Source organism: Ambystoma mexicanum, chromosome 1p (assembly GCF_040938575.1).
Source record: "Ambystoma mexicanum isolate Mex_15411 chromosome 1p, UKY_AmexF1_1, whole genome shotgun sequence".
NCBI classification, from domain to species: Eukaryota; Metazoa; Chordata; class Amphibia; order Caudata; family Ambystomatidae; genus Ambystoma; species Ambystoma mexicanum.
In genome coordinates this window covers 205,621,045-205,646,904 of record NC_090921.1, presented here as the reverse complement: position 1 = coordinate 205,646,904, position 25,860 = coordinate 205,621,045, and the positions used below count along the sequence as shown (strand labels likewise).

At 42.5% G+C, this 25,860-nt stretch overlaps 1 protein-coding gene across 1 annotated transcript in view; it reads left to right on the top strand.

The window, feature by feature from the left end:
- Positions 1 to 25,860, top strand: part of LOC138469891 (extracellular calcium-sensing receptor-like) — a 134,952-nt gene that overhangs the window by 11,935 nt on the left and 97,157 nt on the right. The window contains exon 2 of the mRNA XM_069609032.1: positions 20,937 to 21,074. Coding sequence (XP_069465133.1) covers positions 20,937 to 21,074 — 138 coding nt within the window. The remainder of the gene's footprint in view (positions 1 to 20,936; positions 21,075 to 25,860) is intronic.

Sequence of the window (25,860 nt, the reverse complement as noted above, 5' to 3'; positions counted from 1 at the left end):
GATGGAAACATCAGGTAGGAAGGATAAACAGAAGGATGTGGAGGTAGTAGGGGATGTGAAGGTGGAGTTGGTAACATCAGGAGAAGAGAGTGGACATGTAGGGATGGTGTTTATAAAAGTCAGAGATGGTAACACCTAAAGTTGAGAGTTAGCAGAAGGATGTGGTGGGAAAAGAAGTTGGAGTAGATGGTCACAAAGAAGAAGGCGCAAGGACAAGAGGAGGAGGGGAGATCAGAAGGAAAACAGGTCCAAGAGGAGGATGAGACAACATCCAGACTCAGATTTAGAGAGGAGGTGGTGGAAGAAAAGGAGCAGGGGGAGGTTCAAACATCTGGGATTGGGAGTGACACAGAAGCAGTCACATGAGGAGAAGATCATGTCATGGAGCAGGTGGCAGTAAACAAAAGAATGATCAATGTGGCAGTCTGAAGTAGAGATTGAGGATGTCACGCCATAGATGGCAAAAACAGAAATGTTCCTGCTGACAATTTTGACACGTCCAAAAAATGAAAGGAGTCACAAAACAGGGAAATCATGGGCGCACTAGAAATCCATGGTACAATCTGGTACAATCTAGGTAGCACTCTCTAGCTGTCCTTGCAGACCATAACCTATGGACCTGTCTGATCACCATAATTGGTGCCAGAGCCAGTGATGGGGTATGGACACCTGTATAGCTTGCAAATAGACTAGATGAAAGAAGAGTGACTGGTACCTCTGTACCTCTGTGCCTCAACAATGCCAGAGATGGAGAGTTAATGTTAATGTTAAATGTTAAACATAGGCGCGCTGGTGGATCTGAAAAGGAGGGGGTGAAGAGGGGGGAAGAGGGGTGGTTAGTAGGGTAAAGTGGGGAATAGGAAAGTCAGTGGTTGTACTGTCTTGTTGTATTGTTGGCCGCTTCAGTTCAGTTTGCACCGTTCGCTGAGCTTAAGTGCGCTTTTTGATCGATCCCATGTTCTGTTGTGGCGGGTTATGTGTTCAATGTAGTGAAGTGCGTGCGGATTGCTGTGCAGACAGGTAGTTTTGTGTGTTTCTGTATTTTGAGTATACAGAAAGTTGACATTTTTAAAGTGTGGTTAATGGTTTTCAAGCGTTTGTCGATTGCTTACAGCTTTGTCTGTGCGTTTCTGCGCCCACCCTCCACGGCCATCCTGTGTGTTTGGTGCTCCGACCTGACCGTCTAGTTAGCAGGCTTGCTGTGTAGTCAGGGCTCTCTTTTTGTGGCTCTAGTGACTTGTGTATCTAGCTCATTTCCACTACTTTCCCTGCACTTCAGCAGGTGTAGTTTCCATCACTTGTCCCTTATTGTCTGTCTTGTTGGTTGTCCCCACCTATCCAAGTACCCTTTAGGAGTGGTTGAGTGTTGTTTGGATGGACAGTGCGCGTCCTCCCGTAATTTATAATGGAGGGTCAGTTTAGGGATCATTGTTTCCTACGGGGGTATTCACAGTTTCATTTTGGTCCTTTCATCCTAGTAGCGTTCCTCCTAAATCCAGAGTGAAGAGCCAGGTTTTGAGTAGTTCTCTGTACTCCAAATGACTTCTTGTGTTGCGTATGATTTTTGGTAGGTTATTCCAGGTTGAGGTTGCCAGGTGAGTGAAAGATGATCCTCCCATTTTTTGTTGTTGTTAGCTTTAGGAACTAGGTGAATGTCGTTGCTTGATCTGAGTGATCTAGTCGGCTGGTGGATGGTTATTTATTTCTTTAGGAACTATGCTCCCTGGCTGTGTACTGCTCTGTGTGTTATGCACATAATTTTTAACTTTATTCTCTTTTTTATTGGCAGCCAGTGTAGCAATTTCAGCACTGGGATAATGTGTTCTCTTCGTGGTAGTCTGTGCAGGAGTCTTGCCGCAGCGTTCTGGATGCGCTGATGTTTTTTACTAATCATTCTGGCACTCCTAGTTATAGGCTGTTAGCATAGTCTACTCTGGACATGATGAGTGTGATGATGGTGAGTATTTTGTGGGTGAAAGAGAGGAATCCCTTTTACTGCGTGCAGCAGAAAGAAACACTTGCAGCAGGAAGAAACACTTCTTGATTATGACGTTTACTTGTGGTTCAAGTGTTAGTTTGTTGTCCATCAAGACTCCCAGGTCTTTTGCTATTGTTGGTGGAGTCGGTGGTGTACCCATTTCTGTTGGCCATGGGATGTAGTGGCTGTTTTCCCCGCTTTTAGCTATGACCATTATTTCAGTTTAGCCCGGGTTGAGTTTGATGCTGTTTGTGTTCATCCAGCTGCAGAGCTTGTGTAGGCAGTTGTTTTCTTCCTGTGTACCTTGTATTTTGTAGTCAACCTCCAATGAAGTTTATATACTTGGACAGTGGATCCATATTATTGTTTCCTGTGGGGAGTTCGCAGTTTGCATTTCAATTGACACATTCTTGTACATAGCACCCAAATAAAATTAGTGAACTAACAATACCTGGTCTTTATTTGCTTCTTGATCCCAGGTGTTGAAGGTCACATCCTGAATAAATACCAGATTCATCATGTTAGCCTTTATAAAAATGAGTATCCATACAGATTTTGGGTGTCAACTACTATATCACAAATGGCCATTAATCTCTGTTGTTTACTTGTGGAAAACAGCATCATTAGGAAAATTCCTCTAACTGACCGATTAGGCTCACCTCTGGAATTACCTCTGGTTCTACTAAAACGCTACAATTCTTGTAGAAGGATATGATCCTCAGTAGAGAATCTTCTGACCACATTGGAATTCAAGCAGTAATGCCACAGCATAGAAACTTTGCAGAAAATGCACACAGGTTCTGTAACTAATTGCCAAAAATGTTACGATCTGAACAGACTAGGTTGTGGTGGTTTAAAACATTCAGTGGTGAAAGTCTTAATGGAAAATCACTTCCTGACTAGCTAGGATCAGGCTTCCTAGTGTTTATCCTGTGATGGAACTATTATTTGTTTATTTATTATGTGCAAAATGTTGTATAATAAAACCTTACACATATCACATAAAAGCTTACACAGTTCAACAATCATACATCAATTAATATATTCATGATAATGTAAAAGTGCAGACCTAAAGGGAAATCTGAGAAAAATACAAAATGAATCAAAAGGAGCGTATACAGCATGCAAGATGGAGCCCAGCTTTAAAGTTCAAATCAGTTGGAATAAAAAAAGACAACTTGGTGGAACTGAGTTGCAAATACGGGCTAGAATATTTACAATATTTACAATATTCATGCAACAACTGACATTTTTGGAGCAATTCCAATACATGATTGGATGCTCGTCACTGAGCCCCTAAAGAATCCTGTACATTGTGCATTCTGAGTAGATAAAACATTTTCTGGAACAGAAGCCAGAACACCCCTTTATGAAGTCATGACACTAAACATCCCGCCCTGCAATAACATCAGCATGTGCTAACTGACAGAAAAGACTGAATTTGGATTGGCTGGAACAGTTTACTATACAGGTGGATAAGCTGGTGAAAGCCAATTGGACCTTTCCATCTGGAGACAGTGCAAGTTTGAGCATCCCACTGACCTGGACCAATGATGTGCGCGCGGACATCATCAAGGCAACAAATATTGGTGCACATTTTATTGGGGTGGTGAGGAAGGGTCCCCATGATTACAAGAGGTTAATGTTGAGTGTGCCATATTGGCCAACTTTGCGCAATGTTGAAATTTCATATATATCGAGTGTAGTTCATTATGGATGGGATATGCCACCTTTACTGTTACTGTTAAAACCGCAACTACAACATGAACGATCTACGCACAGGGTGCTCTTAAGTACGTGGACAAAGGGAAAGACAGAGAGGGTTTTATTGCGAATTCACGGGGGAGCCTGTACTGAAAGAGGTATTTATATTCATAAGACATACACAGGAGTGAGCATATAAAAGAAGTTTGATAAGAAGTTTATATAAATATGCATGTGGTGGGGTTTTGTGAGTTTATTCAGACTTTGCAGTTAGCAGTTGCACAATGAATTTTAGGTAGCTGGGAGATTCTGGTTTTGTGAGTTTCGGTGTTGACAAAGGAAGAATGAGTCATCCATTAGAAGGACAATGATCGAGCAGGATATTGGTTTATAGTTTAACAGATCCACAAATAATAAATATAATCTTGCCCATTGCATTGAAGTTGCACCAAGGGGTTTTACTATTTGTTTGGGCCAGCAATAACAATGGGTCCCGAGGCCAGGGTGACCGGTATTTTCTCAGGGTGAAATTCAAGACTGAATGTGCTGCAGTAGTGGTCGCATAAATTAGAACGTCTAAAGAGGAGCCAGGAGGTTCGGACGGATGAGATTGCAATCAGTAGCTCATGGAGAACCAGTTTGTTCATCCCTTCGTCATATTGCTAAGATAGCTGAGCAGACCATGTGCAATCACACTTAATGTTAAAGGGCTCTAGGCCAGTTGTTAATAAGTGATGAATGATGTTGTATCTGAATTTTTCATTGTGCCATGATGCCATGACCTACAACAAACCAATCCCTAGCAAATATAGACTTCAGACATGGTCAGGAGGTGGTAGTAAAGATTGTCAATGACCAATGAGAAAGAATGAATTGGGGAAAAGATGGAACTTCTTTGTACATTTGTACATGTCTTTTCCAATCATGTTTGAGAGGTGGGTGGTAATAACATAAGTGGAAGTGTTTTATCTGTTGCTAAAATGTATACAAATGTATCAATTGTTGTAGTTTGTTGGGACGTGGGTTAGTTTGGTTTGATAGTACCATCTAACTGCTCCACGGATATTTGAACAATAAACCTTGCTTTATGTACAAAACGTTCACTGTTCCTCAGGTGGAGGACCCAGTTTGGGCTGAGGTAATTAGGGGTCCAACCCGACAACTGGAACATGCAATCCCGTTCCTTGATTGGCCCCCTCTTCTCTCGACCCTTTGTACCTGCTTTGTCGTCAACTCCATTTACACACCTGGTGCCAGTTCTTCCTAGAAACAAACTCGCAAGACACCGTTGCTGAACAGTAATTCTTGCTATTTTATTAATTCTACCATGGACATTTTGTCTAGGACTGCATGTGCACGGCACCTTGATCTTCAAATTATCTGGGAGCAATCCATCTGGATTGCGTTACCATGAGGAAAATCCTCCCTTGCAACATTATTTAAATCTGCTTGGCAACCACTGCCATTCTGACCTTCACTACTCTGGATTTCTGCTTAAAATACAGCTAAAATGAAGCCTACAGCCATTATTATGTGCTGACTGAAAATGCATCTTCTACCATGGGCCCACAAAATGCTGTCCACCTTATTGCTCACATATTGCTCATAAAAAGACCTATAGCTCTACCTCGCAAAGCCCAATCTATATAATAAAATAAAATCTCTCTTAATTCCTACTTACCCCTACATGGGTGATACAACACTTGTCTTGTGACAATTCTTGTGCACTTGTTTCTCTGTGCAGCACCATCTCCATGAGATGTTTGTTTGTTTGTTTTATTCACTTATAATGAGCACCAAACCCGAAGGTAGCCGGGCGCAGCAGTACAGACAATGCGAGGCTTAAGTTACAAGGTTGCGGATAATATACAGATATATACAGTTCTATACAGATTACATACAGGTAAAATATATACCGGCCATGGAAGTTGGAGATTAAAGAAGATTGCATATATACAATCGCAGGTAGGGCAACAAATCAAGGCCAGAAGGGGAGTATAGACAAATGGGCAGAACTAGGTGGGTATCTAACATATCTACACTGGGAGGTCTCAGGAGTAGGTAGGAGCTAGTGAGCTAGTTATCGGCTGCTTTCAGTAGATTGATGGAGTTGGATATAAATTTCAAAAAGGGATGCTCCTCACGTAGAGCGTGAGGCAGTGAGTTCCATAGTTGGGCTGCTCAGATTTGGAAGCTGCCACCCCCATCCTTAGTCAGCCTGTATCTTGGTATAATGAGGCTATTGACATTGGAGGTTCCTGTTGGTCGGGTGTGGCTTCTCTTTAGGAATTTGTCCGTAAGATAGCTTTGTGGACAAGGGATGCATTTTTTAAGTGGATTATATTTTGGGTGGACAGCCAGTTATTTTGCCGCCTGATGTTGGATATATGCAATCTTTTGGTTGTGCCAAGTGCTGCTCACAGGGCATTGCTGTGGCAGATGCCATGGACTTCACCCGTTTATTGAAGGAGAGAGTGGAATCCAGATAGAAGCCAAGTGTCTACACTTCCTTGGAAACCTTGATGGTATTACCATCAATCACGAATGAAGAGTAGTCTTGGTCTAACTTTTTGAGGTTAGAGTGTGTCCCCAGGATGATAAGCTCTGTTTTATAATTATTCAGGCACAGACGTGGGTTGTCATCCATGCCTGGATGATGATATACACCCTATTCACCAAGGCCAAGTCCTTGTTGTAATCCCCAGAAAGAGGGAGGAGAATCTGGGTATCATCTGCATAGTTAGTGTAGGTGAAACCAAGAAGGTCCAGATCATCAAAAAGGCGCTTGGTAAATATGTTGTATAGGGTAGGGGAGATGCAAGAGCCCTGAGGAACTCCGCACAGAATGGGGATTGGGTCAGCCACTGCCGATGGGGAGAACACCCTCATGGTCCTGTCGCTGAGGAAAGACTCAATCCAGGTTATGGCCTCTTTAGAAAAGGGTGCAGCTGAGTCTAGGTGGTTGCAAAGGACCCTGTGGTCCACAAGGTCAAATGCAGCCGAAAGATCCAACAACAAAAGGAGAGCCATTTTACCTTTATCTCGTAAATTATCTATTTGTGCCTTCAAATCAATGAGGACAGTCTCAGTTCTGTGTTGGGGTCGGAATCCTGACTGACATGATCCTAAGAGTTTATGTTGTTCCAAGAAGTTTTGAATTTGGCTATAAGCAATCTTGTCCAGGATTTTAAGCAGAAAAGGTACTGTCGTAATGGGACGGTAGTTAGTTGGTATAAGTGGGTCTAATGTTTGCTTTTTAAGCCAAGGCAGTACCCAAGATTGTTTTAGATTGGTTGGTACAGTGCCAGACGCGAATGAGGCGTTGACAAGTTTCAAAATAAATGGGGAAAGATCTCTGCCAGCGTCTTTTATGAGTTGGGCAGGGGTCGCCCTGGCAGTTGGATGGCTTAAGAGAGAGGATGACTTTCTCCACCTCAAGAATAGAAGTTTCTGAGAACATGAATTGTGTAGCTTGATCCTGTTCCTTAGAAGGTGAGGTCTATGTTCAGATTTATGGTCTGGGATGGTTGGATGAGAGTGGCTTTTTTCTTAGATATTTTCTTTTTGATCATGGTTATTTTATTTGAGAGTTCTTGTTGAATATCAGAGCACCATATTTTATCTTTGGAGCATGTGTCTGTGATGGGCATGGGAGATTATAGTTCCTTGAGGATGGTGAACAGTTACTTCATGTTCGAGTTAGCATTAGAAATACACTTATTGTATGAGTTTTGCTTGGCCAGGTACATTTCCTTTTTATATTGGGATGACATTTCTATTAGTTTATTTTTGTGGTCTTCTTAGGGGGTTAGCATCCATACTGTTTCTCAGCCCCTCTTAAGTAGTTGTAGATCATTTAGTTCAGGGGTGAACCATTTATTTAAGTGGGCTTTGGGTTTACTCAGTCTAAGTTTTAGAGGGGCAATGTTGTCGAGGGTGGTTAACATGATTTTGTTATACTCATCGACAAGTGTTTCAGGGTCTAACTGATCCGATAATTGGTTAAGAGTGGGTAGGATTGCAGGAATCATTTTATCCTTGGTGATATTCTTTTTATTTCTTGTCGGACATGGCGGGCCATGGTGGGTACTTTCAAGAGTGGTCTAGAAGTGGATAGTTCAAAGGACAAGAAGAAGTGGTCTGTCCAGGGTTGTGGGACGATGGATTTGATATTGGTGGTGCAGCTGTAGTCTGCTAGCCAGTCGAGGGTTCTCCCTTTGATATGAGTGGGTTTGAGAGTTTTTTAGTTATGCCCATATCAGAGAGTATTGGCTATGGTGGTGGTGGTGTTGTTGTCTAGAGGGTCGTTGTAACCCAAGTTAAAGTCCCTAGGACAAGTAGTTGTAAAGAAATGTTGAGGTTGTTAGAGAGTAGATTGTGGATATCCTCCTCAAATGTCCCTATGGGTCCTGGTGGTCTGTAGATGAGGTGGATGGTCAGTGTCTGGGAGTTAACTGGAGGAGGTTTGATGGTAAGCACATCACATGATTCGGAGACTTTAGTGGGTGTGGTTCTAATGCCTAGGCTATTCTTAGCGATGATGGCAATGCTGCTGCCGCGCATATTAGTTCTGTCATGTCTCAGTATAGTGTAACCATCTGGGATTGCTAGGGAAAGCAAGGGTCCTACAGCGTCATGCAGCCAGGACTCATTGATAGCGAGAAAGTCCAAATTCTCGACCGAAATCAAGTCAGAGATATCCGTGGCATGTGCAGTTAGGGATCTAGCATTTATTAATCCTCCTTTAAGGGAGAATTAGGGAGGGATGTTACACAACTATTTATGTTCTGCCTTCCTTTATTAAAACTGCAAATGATAATGAGATTTCTAGGCCGTTCAAAATCCAAGAAATGTCTATGTCTATATAAATATTGGCTGCTTAAGAATGCATTAAAATACTTGTGCCTTATTTCCAATGGTGCCAGACATTCCCTGATCAGATGCTCTAGGGTTTCCAACTGCCCCCTGTTTTTACATAATCTCCATGATCCTAAAGATTTTTCCATCCCCTTACGAGCACCCATAACCTGCATAATTTTAAAAGGTGAAACATTAATCTTAAAAATGGCATTCTCCATTTAGGAAAAGAAATTACGGCTCTGCTTCTTACAGGGTTTTTACTTCGATAGGTCTCCACGAAAAAAGGCTATAATTAGTGATTGCCTCTCTTGTCCTTCACCGGTCTAGCTCCCACAGCACCTTTTTTACTAACTGAAGAGAGTCCACTGAACGATCACATTGGGACAACATTGCTTTACCGCTTGCCACCCAGTTCCCCAAACATGTGACAGTCTCCTCTTCTAGAAGGATATTCAATTTGGTGAATACTGAGTGTTCAGGTGGGCAAATGATCTTGGATAGAAAACCAAGGGAATTCCAGTTCATCCAAGCAGCAATCGATATAAACCCCAACTCATATCTGATCACTAAAACAGGGACACAGCTAGTAAGCCCCTATTCATTTCTCAACATTTGCCCCTCAACAGCCTACCAGCTTTTTTCCTGAACAACACAGAGCAGATCAGTATCATAAGGAAGTGCTGGCATGATGTTTGTCCCATAACATTACACCAATGGAGACCGTGAGAATATACCATATTTTGGGTATTGGGCCTTTTTAACTGGGACACAAAGTGAGCCCATCTATACTTCATACTTTCCATATACAATTTTATACCTGGACTATTATGAATTGAAACCGCTAAGTATATACACCTGTCAACCATCTCCAGTCTATTGCCTCTGATGGAATCTGCCTGCCACCATGTTGTCACACCATTATCTTCGTTTTTAATGTATTTACAGATACATTTTGGAGACCCATGAAATATACTAAGGTAGTTAGTGAGCACTGCAGGCCTATCAGGTTTTTGTCAAAAATGACCAGATCGTCTACGTATGCAAGGTAGTTGTTACGCTCACCTGGTATCCACAGGGACGCCACCCAGCCGGGTTACTCGCTGGTATGCTTCTCAGCTTTGCCCTGATGTGGTCTGCGGGGAAGGGTCTGCCTGAAAATACAGGAGGACTGTGTTCAAGACTGACCGACTGGGGTATCATCCCTCCACACCCGTATAATTTCAGTCCCTCTGTTGCCCTCTCCTCACCTTGTGGTAGAATTAGGCGTGCTCTCCATCCTGCCTTCTTTGCAGGGGCGCGTTGTCTTTCATGGGCGAGTGCGGTCCAGTTACTTCACTGACGCCGGCCCGTTTGACATTGTTCAGGTAGGTCTTATTGCTGTTCTTTAGTTTTTTTGCTATCCTGCATGCCTTTCTTTGTTTAAAATGTCTCTTTTTTCTCCCTTAGGTATGCAGAGCTTCAGCGTGGTGAACTGGCTATGGTTGAGCCCCGCTGGTAAATGATGGCGCATTAGGAGCGCTATGATGCAGTAAGTAAGCGCTATGCGCAGCGCTGCGAAGTCTTGCCTTTGCTAACCTGTGTTTTCCTTCCTTGTAGGTCACTGTGTTCTTCAGCGCGAGTGGAATGTCCAAAGTGGTGCCAGCCGAGAGGTGACCAGCCAGGTAAGCCTTTGGAGCAGTTCGTAATTTGTAAATGTCTCTACTGCTTTCTTTAATGTTGCCTCTATCTTCCTCTTTCAGGTCGTTCTGTCCGGGAGGCGTGCAGATCCGCGGAAGCTGTTCTCAGTAACTGCGAGTGTTTAAAGATGAAGACTGCAGGTAAGATGCTGCTGCTAATGATGTTCCTTTTGTCTCCTTGCAGGTTCTGCTTCTCCGAGGTTCGAGGGAATAGCTGGACACGGTGAGCGTCACGTTGCAAGCTGCAAAGTAACACAAAGCATGTTGTTTTGCTCGGGTGTGGTTTAAATAGCCCCAACAAAATAGTCCAGGTAAAGTAGTCCCTAGGATACCACACCCAAAACACTAGACCGCATAGCTTGGTTCTTAGGAACCAAGCTATGTGGATGCATCCATGTTGGCTGACAATACAATAAAGTAGTTCCCAAGCACATTGTTTTTCATGGTGTATGAGCCCGGCGCCATAGGCGCCAGGACTGGCCCCGTGAGGGATTTTGAAGAGGATGCTAGGCTCTAGAGGCCCGAGTCCTGACTCCACCTGGCCAATGGGTTTGCCAGAGGGGGTTTTGGGCGAGGGTCGTGACAGTAGTAGAAACATATGAAGCCCAAGAACAGCAGAGAGGCTTTGTCTCCCGCATATAATCTCCTAAATCAGCCAAATATAGATTGAAGAGGGAGGGCGACAGACACATTCTAGGTGCACTGCCCTCCAGTATTAATGGCTTTAAAAAGGGAGCCCTTACCATGTAGCCTAATCCTCACCTTTGACCCTGTATGCAGGATTCTGAGCATCTCCAAAGCGTTCACTGGATACCCCAGCCTCATAGTTTTTTCAATAGGGTTGATCTGTTTAACCTATCAAATGCATACGATAGGTCCATGAAACATATATATAAAGCCTTCTTATCTTGCTGCATTGCCTTCTGCAAATGAACCAGGGGAAATCAATTTCCTAAGGATCCCAATCCCTTGCTAAAACATGCCTGATTTGTATCTACTTTACGGGACTCCCTACGCCATGGATTTAGCTGTTTCTAGAACTAGTGTAGTAGGATTTTGCTACATGAGTCTGGTAGTAACAGTGGGGGGGTAATTAATCCACAGCACTCTGTCCCTTTTTTTAAAGATTGGTACTATTGCCATTTTCCAAGATTCGGGAACCACTCTATACTTCAGAATATCCTTAAACAGCAAGATTTAGATTTCCACCCAGATCTTCAGATCAGCCTTTGTAATGAAGTTCGGGATCCAGCCTGGGCCAGCAGCTCTGGAATATTGTGTGGCCCTGCTTAGAGAGCGAATTACCTCCCTGTCAAGGTCTAATTTTCCAAGATAGCCCAAACCACATCACCAAGAAAAAGGTTATGCAAAAGATTAATTATGTCCCAAAATTTACAGATATTTTCCATATAGAACCAATTGTAAATTTTATGGCTTTATACTTCCTTTTTCTAAAAATATTGGGCTGTAACGTCATAAAACACACACACTTAGCTTAGGTCTTCTCTTCTGTCACAACACCAAAATTAGAGGAATTCAGGCGTGCAGCACCAGCACTCATGTAGGACTTTGATATCTATTGTCACCGGGTATTCATGTCCTTCTGGGACATGCTGACACTACGCATAGTAATGCTAACCTACTTACAAGCAACCCCATCGGCTGTGCCGCACATGCTTGCATTACATTCATTGTGTTTATTTCTTTATGCATTCAAAATATATGGACTGGTGCTCAGTCAGGGATGGCGTATGAGGGATAGCACTGACTGAGTGCCTGCTCTGATATTTAATATAAATCCCTGTGGCAAACATGGGGGTGAGGGGCACACTGGGAAACAGGGAGGAGCCTGAGTGGTGACCGGGGTGACTGAGCAGCAGGAGGTCCAAAGTCAGCAGAGGTTGAGGGGGTTTAAGGGAAGGAGGAACAGGGCTTGCAGGGTGGAGAGAACCAAGGGTAGTGAGAAGACCAGTGTTAAGAAAGATTTTTTGGCCTAGGCCACAGAGAGGGAAAGACAGAGACAGGTGAAAAGGATCTTGAAAATGTTTGGCTAAAATAAGAAGTATTGCACAAATGAAGGTACCAGGGAGAGAGGCCGAGAGATGGAAGGAGGTGAATGAGACAAACAAAAGGAAAGAAGAGAATGGCCAGAAGACAATAAAGGAGAGCTTGAGATGGGACAGTCAGAATGGTGAGAAGAGAATATAAGGTCAGGGAGGAGACCAGCTATATGAGAATGATGGGTGAATATTGGGGAAAGATTATAAGTTTGAAGTAGTGTAAGGGGCAGGAAGAATGAGTGAGAGATGAAGGTTAAAGTCAACAAGTAGGAAAAATTGAGAGTCAAGTGTTAAAATTGGGTGTAGACGAGAGGTCATAGTCATTACAATAGGAAGAAGAATGCCAGGGGGTGATGAATGATCACAAAAGCCAGAGGAAATGTATCGATTGATAGAGAGGATTTATACTAAAATTATGAAAAGGTGAGTGGAAAAGAATTCCAGTAGCACCTCCTTCGCCAGAAGAGTGTGGGTGTGACAGAATGCTGAGAGAGATAGGAGAGGCAGGAGCAACAGTGTCAGTGGTGGAATTCAAGTTTTACACAGGCACAAATATTGTAGATTAAGTCAGAATACAGTAGATTATGTGAGATTTGTTGCAGATAGAGCACATAAACTGATAGATATAGATGGGAGAGAAAAGAAGAAGGGACAGAGATTGGAAGGTTAGATATGTTGCAAGATCAGAGGTGGCAGAACCGGAAGGGATATATGCTGAGTTTAATTGATATATGATATGATATGATATGATAGGGTATTTATAGCGCGCCTGTACACAAGTGTTTCTAGACGCCACAAGACGGGGAAGGGGAGATGGGGGGGAACAAGACAAGCAATCCTACTAGGCCTTGTGACATTCGGATTGTGCAAGATGCAACTGGGGATCGTGACAAACAGGTTTATCCTTGAGCTGCAACTATTTGCCTTTGATTATTTGGAAATACTAACTATCCCCTTTATACGGCCTTGACCAACCCTAACATCGAGGGTATTGTAAAGATTAAATCTATGCGATGGGATATTACTCGTAATATAGAGAAGCTTTCCAGTACAACGAGATACAAGGAATGCTCTACCCAAGGTTTTTCCTGACACCCCTCAAATCTAGTTAACCAAATATTGTTCTACGGAATTAAAGTATTTTATAATCCAATTACACTTGAATATCCTACAATCAGGAGAGTTGTTAAGTGCCCGGCAAAAAAAATAAACACTTGAGGATCATTTGTGCCACCTTTACGAAGAGATATAGAAACCTCCCGACTCATCTGTATGGCCTACACTGTCCTAAAGAAGTTTTATTTTAAAGGCTAGAGTAATTGTATTAATAACTTCAGATTGAAGAGGATCAATTCTGGAATACACTCATTAGAACAGAATCAGTGACTTCAGCTGCTTTTTGTATTTGGAAGGAGTTCTTAAAATTGTTCTGAAATTGTTATAGCATGTGGAGTTTAAGTATTTATAGATGTCAAAATGTATATGTATGTTTTTTATGAGACGTGAGATGTATTGCTTGCTAACCTTCTTTTAGACTGAATTCTGTCTGAAAAGTTATTTAATATATTGGTGTTGTGTTATTTGTTTATTTTTATATGTGCTTAAGGCTTGTGCAATAGCCAAACGCACAATAAAGAATACAAGAAAAAGGGTAGTTCAGGGGAAGGGGGAGAGGGAAGTGCTGGGGAAAGGTAGGGGGGAAGTGGCAGGGCAGCATGGCTCTGCGTAAGTGCATTCAGGGCAGCAAGGCTTTGGGTAAGTACAAAGGAGGCAAGGGGCTGTAGGGGTTACAGTTACAGCCCCTAATTGCACGGTAGGGCAGGAGGCAGTGCAAGAAAGAAAGACTGGTTATGGGGGAGCCTTGTACCAAATGAGACTCTGAGGGTACCAAGCAACCAGGTGATGTCACAGACTGGTAACAAGGAAACAAGAGGGAGAAGGCAGTGGAGAAAAGGGAGGCATTGAGCCATTTCTGGTACTTCAGGTGGTCCAGCTCAAGTTTGAGAGGGGCAGGTAGGCCATTCTAGAGGGTGGCACCTGCAGAGGAGAGAGAACTACCAAGTAGTGACTTGCAGAAACAGCTGACCCTCAGATAGTTAGAGGTGGATGAGCGCAGGGCTCTAGAAGGAAGGTCATTAGGCAGAGAGAGTTGGATATAGTCAGGAGCTGGCCCCAGAAAGCCTTGTGGAAGATGCATAGAGTCCTTCACTTGATCCTTGCCACCACCGGGAGCAAGTGGAGAGATTTCAGGGCAGGACAGATGCTGTCCCTGGGCTTGAGGCCAAGGATAAGTCTTGCAGTCCTGTTCTGGAATAGTTGCAGGGGTTGAAGAGTAGAGTTAGGAAGATTGAGCAAAAGGCTGCTGCAATTGGTGGATTGGTGTAGGCCTGAGGGAAAGTAGCAGGACAGTGAAACTTAGGAAACATTTGCACAGAGAATGGATTACAAGCCACCAGATGACGAACTTAGACCAAAAAGACTGTCATTGAAAAAGGATGTGGTAGAGGAGACAGATTAAAAAAGGAGGGACAGCATGATGAGCGTTAAGAGTGGAAAATAGCTATCAGATGTAAAGAGACCATATCCCCCAGCCTAAAAAAAGAAAATAAATGTGAGTTGAAAATGGCCTTAGAAGCACGTCATTTGATTAGGATGCGCAGAGCAATGACGGCCTCAGAGAATTGGATGGGGTCAATCACATGATCTGAGATGTTCTGTGGGGGTTGGCAGTGCAATGAAGCAGTCCATGGTAGCAGCAATGAAATTGCCAGCAACTGGGAGCATTCCAGCAAGTCCACTCATACAGCTAGAAGGTGGGTGGGTTCCATGGAATGCCAGATTCACTTCCTGATGACAAATCACATAATCCACCATGCTCAGTGGGGTTGGGTGGGACAATGGTGTGGCCCACAGCAGCAGTGATGAAACAAGTGGCAGCTGGAGATTTCCCAGCAAGACCATTCCCACTGGTAACAACTGGTAGTACCAGTTCAAGCAGACATCTGGTAGTTGGGAAGGTTCCAGGGAATAAAGGAGTCACTGATGAAGTGTCATGTGAGCAATCACCTGACCCAATATCCTTGCTGGTGGTGTGTGGGACAATGGAGTGGCCGTGGTAGAGGCGGTAAAGCAGCAGTTAGTTCTCAGTTGGTCCCAGCAAATCCATGCCCATTTATGAGAACATGAGGCTCCAATTCAGGCAGGCAACTGGTAGGTGGCCAGGTCGGGGTAGGCTAAGAACCATTTCCTGATGAACTGGGATGCTTGGTGAGGTGAGAGGTAGAGAACAAAATGGGGGTACAGTACTGTGAATATGATGTAATATTTCACAGACAATACTAACACACCCTTGATGTATACGCTGTGATGTGGTTTAGTAGTGGCTTAAAACATTATGATATTCATACCTTGTTCATTTGTTGAAATATGAATATAATAGGTGTAAATCCAGTCAGAGGACTGGACCTGCTAAATAAAAGCAGCTCTTTCTGAGCACAAAAATGGTGTCTCACAATGTGTGTATGGAATCTAGTTCCAGAGTAAAATAATCCTATTACTGGATACTTAGCTTACTCTTGAAGCACTAATTCGCAATGACAACTGATACAGCACAGTAAATACTCTAATTAAGAAGATAGTATTTAACATTAGATATGTGGTTGGAGAACCCCTTTTTGTTCTCTATTTTGCTCTAGCTCTACTTCCTTCCACATAAATAGGGCTATCCCTTCTGTTACCTATGGTGAGGCGAGAGGGCCAATGGAGCTACCCACATCAGCGATATTGCCACCAGCTGTGTGATTCCTGACAGGTCCAATCACATTAGTGGTCGAAGTGTAAGAAAAGAAGTTGTGGAACTGTGTTGGCTGGCCTGCTTGCGCTCCCCACAAAAACCATCCCCAAAACCCCTCCCGCCACAATCCAAACCCACAAGCAAACACACCTGCTGTTTAAGTGTTTGTTCAGTGCAGTACACAGAAGGGCAAGTTTCAACTTCTTCCTACACTTTTATTTTAAAACTAAACTCTTCTGGAACGGTTTATTTTTAAAATAAAAATATAGGAACTGTAAAATGTAAAAAGAATAAGTGGAGGACCACCGCTCCCAACTACTCCCACCCACTTCCACCACTGAATCACATGGATGACAACAGGAGGCACCAATGCAGGCACACAGCTGGTAGGTGAGCAGGTTCCAGGAAATAATAGAGTCACTTCCTTAAGAAGGGTCATCTGACCATTCAAGTGACCGAGATCCTCCGTGAGGGTGGATGAAGCAATGGAGTGGCTAGCTACAGTGGCAGTGAATCTGTCGGTAGCTGGGAGGTTCCCAGTCAGTTTGCTCCCACAGATGGGAAAAGGAGACACCAATTCAGGCATACATCTGGTAGGTGGGCAGGATTTGTATTTGCTGAGGACTTAGGCAATGTCACTGGCTCATTGGAGGAAGGATAGCTCAGGGGCAACACATTTGCTTTGAAGCAAGACAATGGCGCAAAACATGTTAGGATCTGGCTTAGAAACTACTCGCTGCTATTAAGTGCATTATAAATGAACAATAAAATAAATGAATAACTGCAATGTTGCAAGACATGCATTGTTGATAACATTATGCTAAGCAGTCTGTAGCTTTGTTGTTTCTAGGCATATGTGTTCTAGTTGTTCTTCTAATTGTCTCGTGATAAGTAGGGTTTAATTGTTACAAAGTGACTACTGCCCTGCAGGAGTACAAAGATGAGTAGAGAATAAAGTGACCACAATCCCTTATACTTCAAACCAAGAGCCAACAAAATCGTAAAGGTAAAACAGGTGCAATTATCCAGGGCTCTAACCTCTCACCCTGGATCTATCTCGCTCTGCTTGCTCATTTTATCTCCACTTTCTCCCTCACTTCCAGGGTTATGCAGATGACACCCAACTCTTATTCAAAAATCCCTCTGATGCTCCTCCTTCTTCCTCTACCATTTCCAACTGCTTATCTGCTATCCAGTCCTGGTGTGCCTCCAATGACCTCTGCCTCAATGCCAGCAAGACTAAGATCCTTCCTACTGAGACTACCGCTATCCTCTTTCCTCCCTTAATTCTGGCCACCATCTATGGGCTCTCCCTGTTCTACTGTATCTAAAGCCAGGAACCTTGGAGTCATCTTCGATTCATCTCTATCTTTCCTGCCTCACATCTTGGCCCTTGCCAAGAAGGCCCACTTTCAACTCCACCTCCGCAGAGGTATACTCACTTTACTCACTTTTCCCCAGAAGCTCAATCTCCCTAGAACTCTGGTACTCTGTAGGCCTAACCACTGCAACAGACTCTTCCTTAATCTACCTATTCCTCTGTCCGGCCCCCTACAGCTTGTCTAGAATAGGGCTGCAAGAATTATCCTTGGCCTTGGGCCCATGGACCATATCTCTCCAGCCCTAATATCCCTCCACTGGCTCGCGGTTGCTGCAGGATCACATTTAAATCCCTCTGCATAAGGCTGTCTGGGGCCAAGGACCAATCTATCTACAACTTGCTCTAACCAAATACTTTCCTTCCAGATCCTTATGATCCTCTGGCTCCAACTCTCTGCTCATCAGGCGCTTTTCTAAGCAGTGAGCTGGTGGCAGATCTCTCGCCTCTGCAGGCTCTGTCCCCTGGAACAGCCTCCTGTTGGGCCAAATCTCCTACAATTCTAGAAGCTCCTTAAGACTTTCCTCTTCACCTCCTCTTCCCCCTCTCAACAGGAGGGGTGAAATGTAAACAAAGAGGACAATCAGCTTAACAATTTGGGAAACATATTAAACGCACCACCAGGATACATAGGGGAAACAGTGTTTGTACGCAAATTTGTACACACCTGGAGTACCCCTCAATTTGAAGGCTCATTTGAGGTGGAGGACGCACGCTCTACTGCAGCTAAGTTGAAAGGAAGGAGGGATTTGATCCACCTTCACGATATCAAATTGTAAAAAAGGTGAAGCAACATTGACCTCTCCTGCACGTGTTTCCAGCGAAGCAATTGCCCACAGCGAAACAAGCATTTCCAGTGAAGCAAGTCCTCACTGTGAAGCAATCGAAGGACAGCAACGGATGACTACAATATCGATGACTAAATATTTGGATAAAGAAAGCAAGCATGTTTAGATCTGAATTGATTTATGGATTAAATCAGTTGCCATAATATTGAAATATCGTATCTAGAACTGAAATAGAGAAAACCATGGAATATTTAAAGAGCGGACCCAATATTTAAGTTTTATGTTGCCAATTGTGCATACATTCTTACTTGCTGTTTTCACTTATACACTTCAGTCTTACCCCACATTGATAATAAGGTACACAAATGTGGTGACTTTTCTTGGGGATCCAAACAATTGTGTAATTATTTTGAGAATTCTTTTGGCAATCATTTTACAGTTCTTGTTATAAATGTGACTTACAGTTAAAATGACAAAAACTAACATAAAGTAAACATAAGGTGATGACAATGGAACTTTTTCAAGAAGAAAGAACTGTAGCTTCAAGAAAAAGAGGTACTAAACGAAGAATAATTGGTGGAATTCTGTGTGGTATGCTGATCTTGACCATTCTACTTATAACATTGGCACTTACAAATATCTTAAGCAGTGAGAATGAAGGAAATAAAAATCCCCTACCAGTCCCATTATTCCAATTTTCCAGATTAAAGGACCATAAACCCCAGTGCGTTAAAAAACCCTTTTCCCGAGTGAAAAGAGATGCTGGATAAGATAATGAAAGTATTAATTCCTATATAGGTAAGTCGGCTCATTTGGCAAATCATTTATGTTATCAGCATATGAAAGAGTTGGAAGAGAGAATGTAAGAAAAAAGTTGCTATGTCTGTTCTTTAATACTGTATGCCATGAATGTAGCGAGGCCATTTATTGCAAGAGAAATATCTGCACATGATACCAAATGTCTCAGTCATTTAGCAGCCTGCACTACAAGAAGCCAATTTGAAGGGAAGTGGGCAACTCAAAAACGGCGATCAAGACAAACGTTTCCAAACAAAGACACATAAGTAAAGACAAAGGAGATGGAGAGTGGATTAGGATGGGGCAACAAAAAACATATGTATCCATCCCAATTTGGAGAGAAGATACAAGTTGTTGATATGAAGAAAATTAATTGTTCGAATATGACTGAAAAATCAGGAGTAACATCATTTGACATCCTACGATCTGTTCCACGTGACTTGAAACAATGCTTACGTTATCCACACGGACACGATTGTCTCCGTTCCACGAGTCTCTTTAACCGAGCACCGTACACGCGAGCCGCAGGTCAGTAATCTGACCCTTTCTCCTTCGCTACATTATCTGAAATTTCAAACAACGTTAGTGATCTATATTACTATACCTGAACACACTTTCATTTTTCATTTTTCTTTTTCATTTGAATCACCTTAATCGATGAAACTCTTGATGATGACCCACTATATTATCAAACTCATGACATCCAATTTGGTAACGTGCATGTGTTTTTTACTCAATTTCAATTGTGCATGTACGCATTTGGATGGTTTCCTTTTCCACATACTACGAATGGTATTTTTTTGCTTTACTATGAATACTGTTGGTTTGTTTGTTAATTGCTGTATATATATTACCAATGTTAGCAGATTTGACCATAAAACAGCTCGAATATCAATGTTCACGGGCCCTGAGGAAGGGATCTTAAACCCGAAACGCATTGGCCTTTAATGTGACATTTCAGCCTCATAATTTGAATACCCCTAGAGGGATTACAGTCTATGAAAATAATACCAACACATCAAATAAATATATTTGTTTTATGACTACAACAAACATTTGTCGAATTACAAATACTTTATTTAACCACCTCCGTGTTGTCTACGGGTGGTCTTTTTTCCACGAATTACACAGTGCTAGATCATGGAGGCACTTTCACAGTGGGATTGCACCCCAAGCATTTGAAGAGTTACTTTTCTACTTGAATATAACTTTTTTTGAATATATCGTAGTGCAAAGCTCACCACCATCTCAGTTGAAAAATCAGGAGTACCAGGATGTTGAGAAAGGACACAGCTGTTGGTCTATGGGCGTATAGCAACTGGTACTGAATGGGATGATGTTTTAATATCATGCGCTGCACACTTATTGAAAAAAGCAGGAATTCACAAGGTGAAGAAGGTGAATGATGAATGCCTAGAATCATGGGCCAAGCATGCAAGACTATTTACCTGGCTTGAGAAGGAAGCAGGACCAATACATTTATTACAAATAAAGAATGCAACAACCTGCTTCAAGAATGATGGAGAGGTCTATGTTGGGAAAAATAAAGGATGTGGAACAATAATTGAAGTATCAGTAATACATGGAGGAACTGCAGTTCCATTGGATCGATATTGGTCTTGAATCTAGAAGCTACATACAGTTGCCTAAGGATTGAGAAGGAGTATTTTCCATAGTAAATGTACATGTCCCAGCACTAGTGATTCCCCAAATTGACTTCTATATTGAAGAGTTCCCGAAAATGAATGCCTATAACAGAAGGAATTGATCACTTCATCTTCGTCGACTAAAAACAAAGGATTACTTCTCATCAAATTCCATAGAGACTTACGACAACATTTCAGATGAATACAAACTATTCAGTAAAATTGCTATGATAATGACATCTATATTCATACCAGGACTTCAAATGGCAGTAAATGCCAAGTGGCTCCAGATTACAAGATGAGAATTGCTGCAGACGATCAATGCAACGATAATGGATTCAATGCAAGAAAGGAAGAACTGAGAGCCATCAGGCTGATGACTCTCCAGAAGAGGTATGTTCTGAATCTGATAACAGCAATGAAAGGAGGCGTGTGCACCAGGATTGGACCTTCATGCTGTACATTCAATTCTGCTCATGATGGAGAAAATGGTACGTTGACAGAAACAATTATGATGCTGACAACCTTGTATACACAGATAAAAACAGAACTGATAAACCAGAAAATTATTGTTTTTCATCATTGATTGGATGGATTCCATCTTGTTTGGCAAATGCTTTTAAACATTCTGGAGCAATATTACTATTAGTAATGCTAGGATTCTGTCTCATAAGGATCATTTTGGGACAATGTCAGAAAACAGCCAAAAAAGCTATTGGAATGAAAATAATGAATGACATTAACAAACATATTGGAGAACTGATGCAAATAGAAGAAGGTACACGAGAAAATATAAAGAAGAGTTCTCTTGCACCCCCAAAAACAAAGTTCTGTCATCCCCAGGTTTGGAAAAAATATGTGGGAAGATGGATATTGTATGCACCAGCAGGAGATTGGCGATTGATGGTCTGGAGTGTGGATAAACACATAAAGAATGAGGATCACCTGAGGGAGTTGACAAAAATATGGGTTCCGAAGAAAAAAAATATGTGAGAAGATTGAAGATAAATCAGGAATTGCAGAAGAGGAGGCAAAGAGTCTGGTCGGGAATGAGACCAAAGGGGGGAATGTAGAGGAGCCAGTGGACAACTTCTCCCTAGACAACACCCCCTCACCTCCACCCTATTGGAGTAGCAGAAGAAGAGCTACAATTGGGCACCCATGTATAGGTTTATGTTCCATATCCCTACTGCGCCGATTGTTTAAAAAATGATATGCACTCAGGCAGCCATTCAGAAGATACCCTCACGTGGAAATAATAGAAGAAACTTACCAAGAGGGATGTTCCTTGCCGAGTTGTCAAAAAGCTGCCATGAATAAAATTATGCGTGACATAAATGTACATTAAAGAAAATAACAGCAAAGAATGCCCGAAAGAATCTCTATGACCCTTTACTGAAAGATATGAAAATACTTCGAATCGAATGACGATGTAACTGAAGTAGTAATAGAACCATATATTTTATGATGCATTAGTTACAAATACAAAGAAGAATGAAGTGACCCGTTGGTCAAAAACTGTAAATACGCTGAAATTCAAGGTAGAAAGAATGCATAGAAGCTTGCTTATGAGAGGTATATTTTCTACATTTAGGACTAACATTAGAACAAGATGAATGACAGCTCATGTAAATCAACCCAGTTACCTCAAAATGCGAGCCCACACTTTAATCTGGAAAGATGAGGAAGAAGCTGCTTTTCTTGTGAAATAGGAGAGTACATTGGCTTTGAACCAAGGGTGCATTTTGAGAGATGAAGAAAAGCATGAAGGGGGTTTGTGAGCAGACGATACACAAGGAGATATGTTCTAAAGATTAGGAGGAACATGAACATTTAATGATGCCAAATATTGGGTGATTAAAAGGCACAAAAGTCAATATAGGATAGAGTGAGCAATTCTATAAAGGACAAAAGAAGAACTGCATCCAAAGAATAAAAATCAAATAAGGATAAAAACACTGATGACAATTTCATTGTCTTACATCACGTGATGAAGAGCTTGCAAACAAGGGCTATTCATTAGGCCTGAAGCTAAGATAGCGGTGTACCTAAACCCCCTCGGATGTCCTGAGACTTTGCAGACTAGCACGGCCAACCTTCAAATAGAAGAAGTTGGCAAGAGGCCTACCAGTGAAAGAGGATGGCCTAATTGGGAAACAAAGAAAGAACCAACGTATCTCCAACTACCTGGGTTTCGGTTCTATGTACATGCTGCTAGCAAGCCGACTGTCCAAGATTGGATTTGGGTTGCCAACCAATTGGAGTAGCCTGCCATGCACTTTTACATAAAATGTTGTAAAATATTATTCCGCTGCTACATTTTCTGCTATGACAAGTGCCGTACAGCACGTGTTTATAAATAGCTCAGGGTGTATGTCACAGATAACAATCCACCAAGGAGAGAATAACATGCACATGTTCTATAGGTAGAGATGATTCCCTAATCCAATCCCACCCCTTCAGAGGTTTTTACTGTTTGCCACGTAGGATGACATCATAGATCACACATCTAGCTAAAAACGAATGATAAGACATTGTCATCCTGCATGAGTCGAGTTGATGAGAGTAGATTCGCCCTGCTTTACTTGTTGAGATTAAAGCAGTATTTTACCATCTCCTTTGAGTCTGTCCGGTTATTGGGTCCGAAGTATTTTGCATGGTAATTGCATCTAGAGCAACAAATGCTTAAAGGTGATACAGCACAAACCGGTCACTGAGCGGTGGTGCGTTGTCGGTCTGTAGCCGTCATGTGGTGTGGAGGACTAGTTGTGTATGTTTTTTTTTTCATGTTGGGTGTTGTGAAGTGCGTGCGGTTTGTCGTGCAATAGAGGTGTGGTTGTGTTTAGTTAAGAGTTTGTGGGTGAGTATGCAGAATGGTGAGTTTTTAGCATGGTTAGTAGCAAAAAGGGGCATGAAAAATGAAGGCAGGCATAACCAACTATTGAGTGAGGGCAAGGATCGCACTCGCTAGATAAACGGTGTAGAGCACCAACAGTGCAAGATGAGACAGAAACCATGAGTGTGATCAAATTTGTTATGTTTGTGAAGAATTGTGAGAGCTATCATGTGTTTTTTTTAAAAGCTCAACCCAATTGTTGCTCTTAAACCAACCGATGCTCCAAGAGAAAGGACATAGAAAAGTCGTAGCTGGCCCTACCTAAATTGTAGGCTAACCTTATTCTGAACTGGTGGGCCACCTGTATATCAGGGGATAAGAGGACCAAAACAGCTTGTCAATGGTTATCCTTATGGTTTTTGGATGAGCAGAATTAAATACCCAATTCTCTTATTTTTCACAATACATTTCGTAGCGAAATGGACTCTCCAAACCTCCTTTGATTACTCAAAAGAGGCAACAGAAATATAGAGGAAAGGAAAATATAGTAAGACACCCAGTCAGGTATTTATCTGTAATATTATTGACTTTAATAGCCTATACCCTAGGTGTTTTAACCTCAACTAAAATATACTAAAATGTGTTAATAAGACGTACAGCCTGCCAAGCAGTGTACTAGCTATTAGTCCAGAACTGATGTTATGCAAAATGTGACAGATGTTTTTCTTGCCATCTCTACATATTTATCTACCGGGTTTGGTGTTTGTATGCGTAATGCCACCTCCTTCAGGACGGTCTTCGTGGAGTGATCAGCTCCTAAGATTCGTACTTAATTGGCGTTTGATTATTTTGCCAAATTATTACACATTATTATTACTAACCCTAATATATGTGCGGGCACTACAATTGGAAAGGTCTCATCTTCTCCTTTTTTTCCCCAGTTAGTAGCAATACCTTTCCTACCCCCAATCCTCCATCTAAATGTGACGCATTAATGTTCTATAATCAGAGGACGGTGTAAGCATTGTTAGAGCGACGTCATCACAGAATGCACAGTGCAGCAACACAGCTAGTATATGCCACATGTTGGGAGGGGGGTAGGGCGCTGGTGACATTTAACTATTTTGAGGAAGGAGCACACCACCAAGTATGCCCTGGAAGTTGGCTCGTCACCGAAGGAGAAACGTCACTCAATCCACACAGTGTTTTTAACTGATAGGCCAAACATCAGTGGGAGGATAAACCCAAGTCACCGATCGGGACAGACATACCAGTTAAAAACAGTGCCATCCCCACAGGCAGATTATGCATACTCCAGAGAAAGGACAGACTGCAAATCACGCCCACCCAAATTCATCTAACAACATGTCTGCAGCAACGGGATAAGACAGATTGCAACCGATAAAATCACTGTATTCGCTGGTTGTGGACACCTCACGAAATAAAGCACTGAATGCCATTCGATATATTGCTCACAAGAAGTTAATAACTTAGTAATAATATGATAGGATTACGCTAACAACATGGCTAACTAACGGCCTCCTTGCAGCCTTCCTCCCACCACCCCTTGCACTCTCCCAGCATTCCTGGCACCATAGCAATGCCAGCTTCAATGGAGCATAGGTGATTCAGCCACGCGGAGTTTGGTGATTGGCCGAGGACGAGAACTATTCAGCCACGCGGAGTTTGGTGATTGGCCGAGGACGAGAACTATTCAGGGACGTGGAGTTTGTCCAGGGAGCAACAAAAGGATGGAACCTAAGGGGGCGTTTCATTATGCGTTTGCAGACATCTGCATATCTCCAATTTAGCCAGACTTAAACCCCAAGGGCCATAATGCGAACATTTTAGGGCTCATCAGTCCAGACAGCTGCTGGCTCCATAATACCGGACTCCACCTTCCTCCCGAGACTCTGGTTTATATATAAGTGTTGTTTCGTTCGTTCGTTCGTTTTGCCCATCCGTGCATGGGCGATGGATCCTGCGCTCAGCTCTTCTGTGTCAGGGCGTAGTGTCACTGGGGGCACTGCGGGCATCTCGGCTGCAAATTCAAATGTGTAGTGTTTACATCTCTTTGGCAAATATTCTTCGCCCATTCGCCGATTCACACGTAGGACAGGGTTTGCGTGAGCCCCTAGAGGAGACGTGTAAGTACGAATTCCTGTTTACTCATGAACGGTAGCCATGTCTGCGAGAAAAACAATGATACTTCGTCCCGCTTCCACTTTCCCTCTTAGAAGTCCAATGGGGGAGTGGAAGGAAGTGTTCACTGTTCACGACGTTTGAAGCTTATTTTTATTTTCTTATTTTCTCCAGGCACTTGAAATAGGTCCTGGGTAGGAA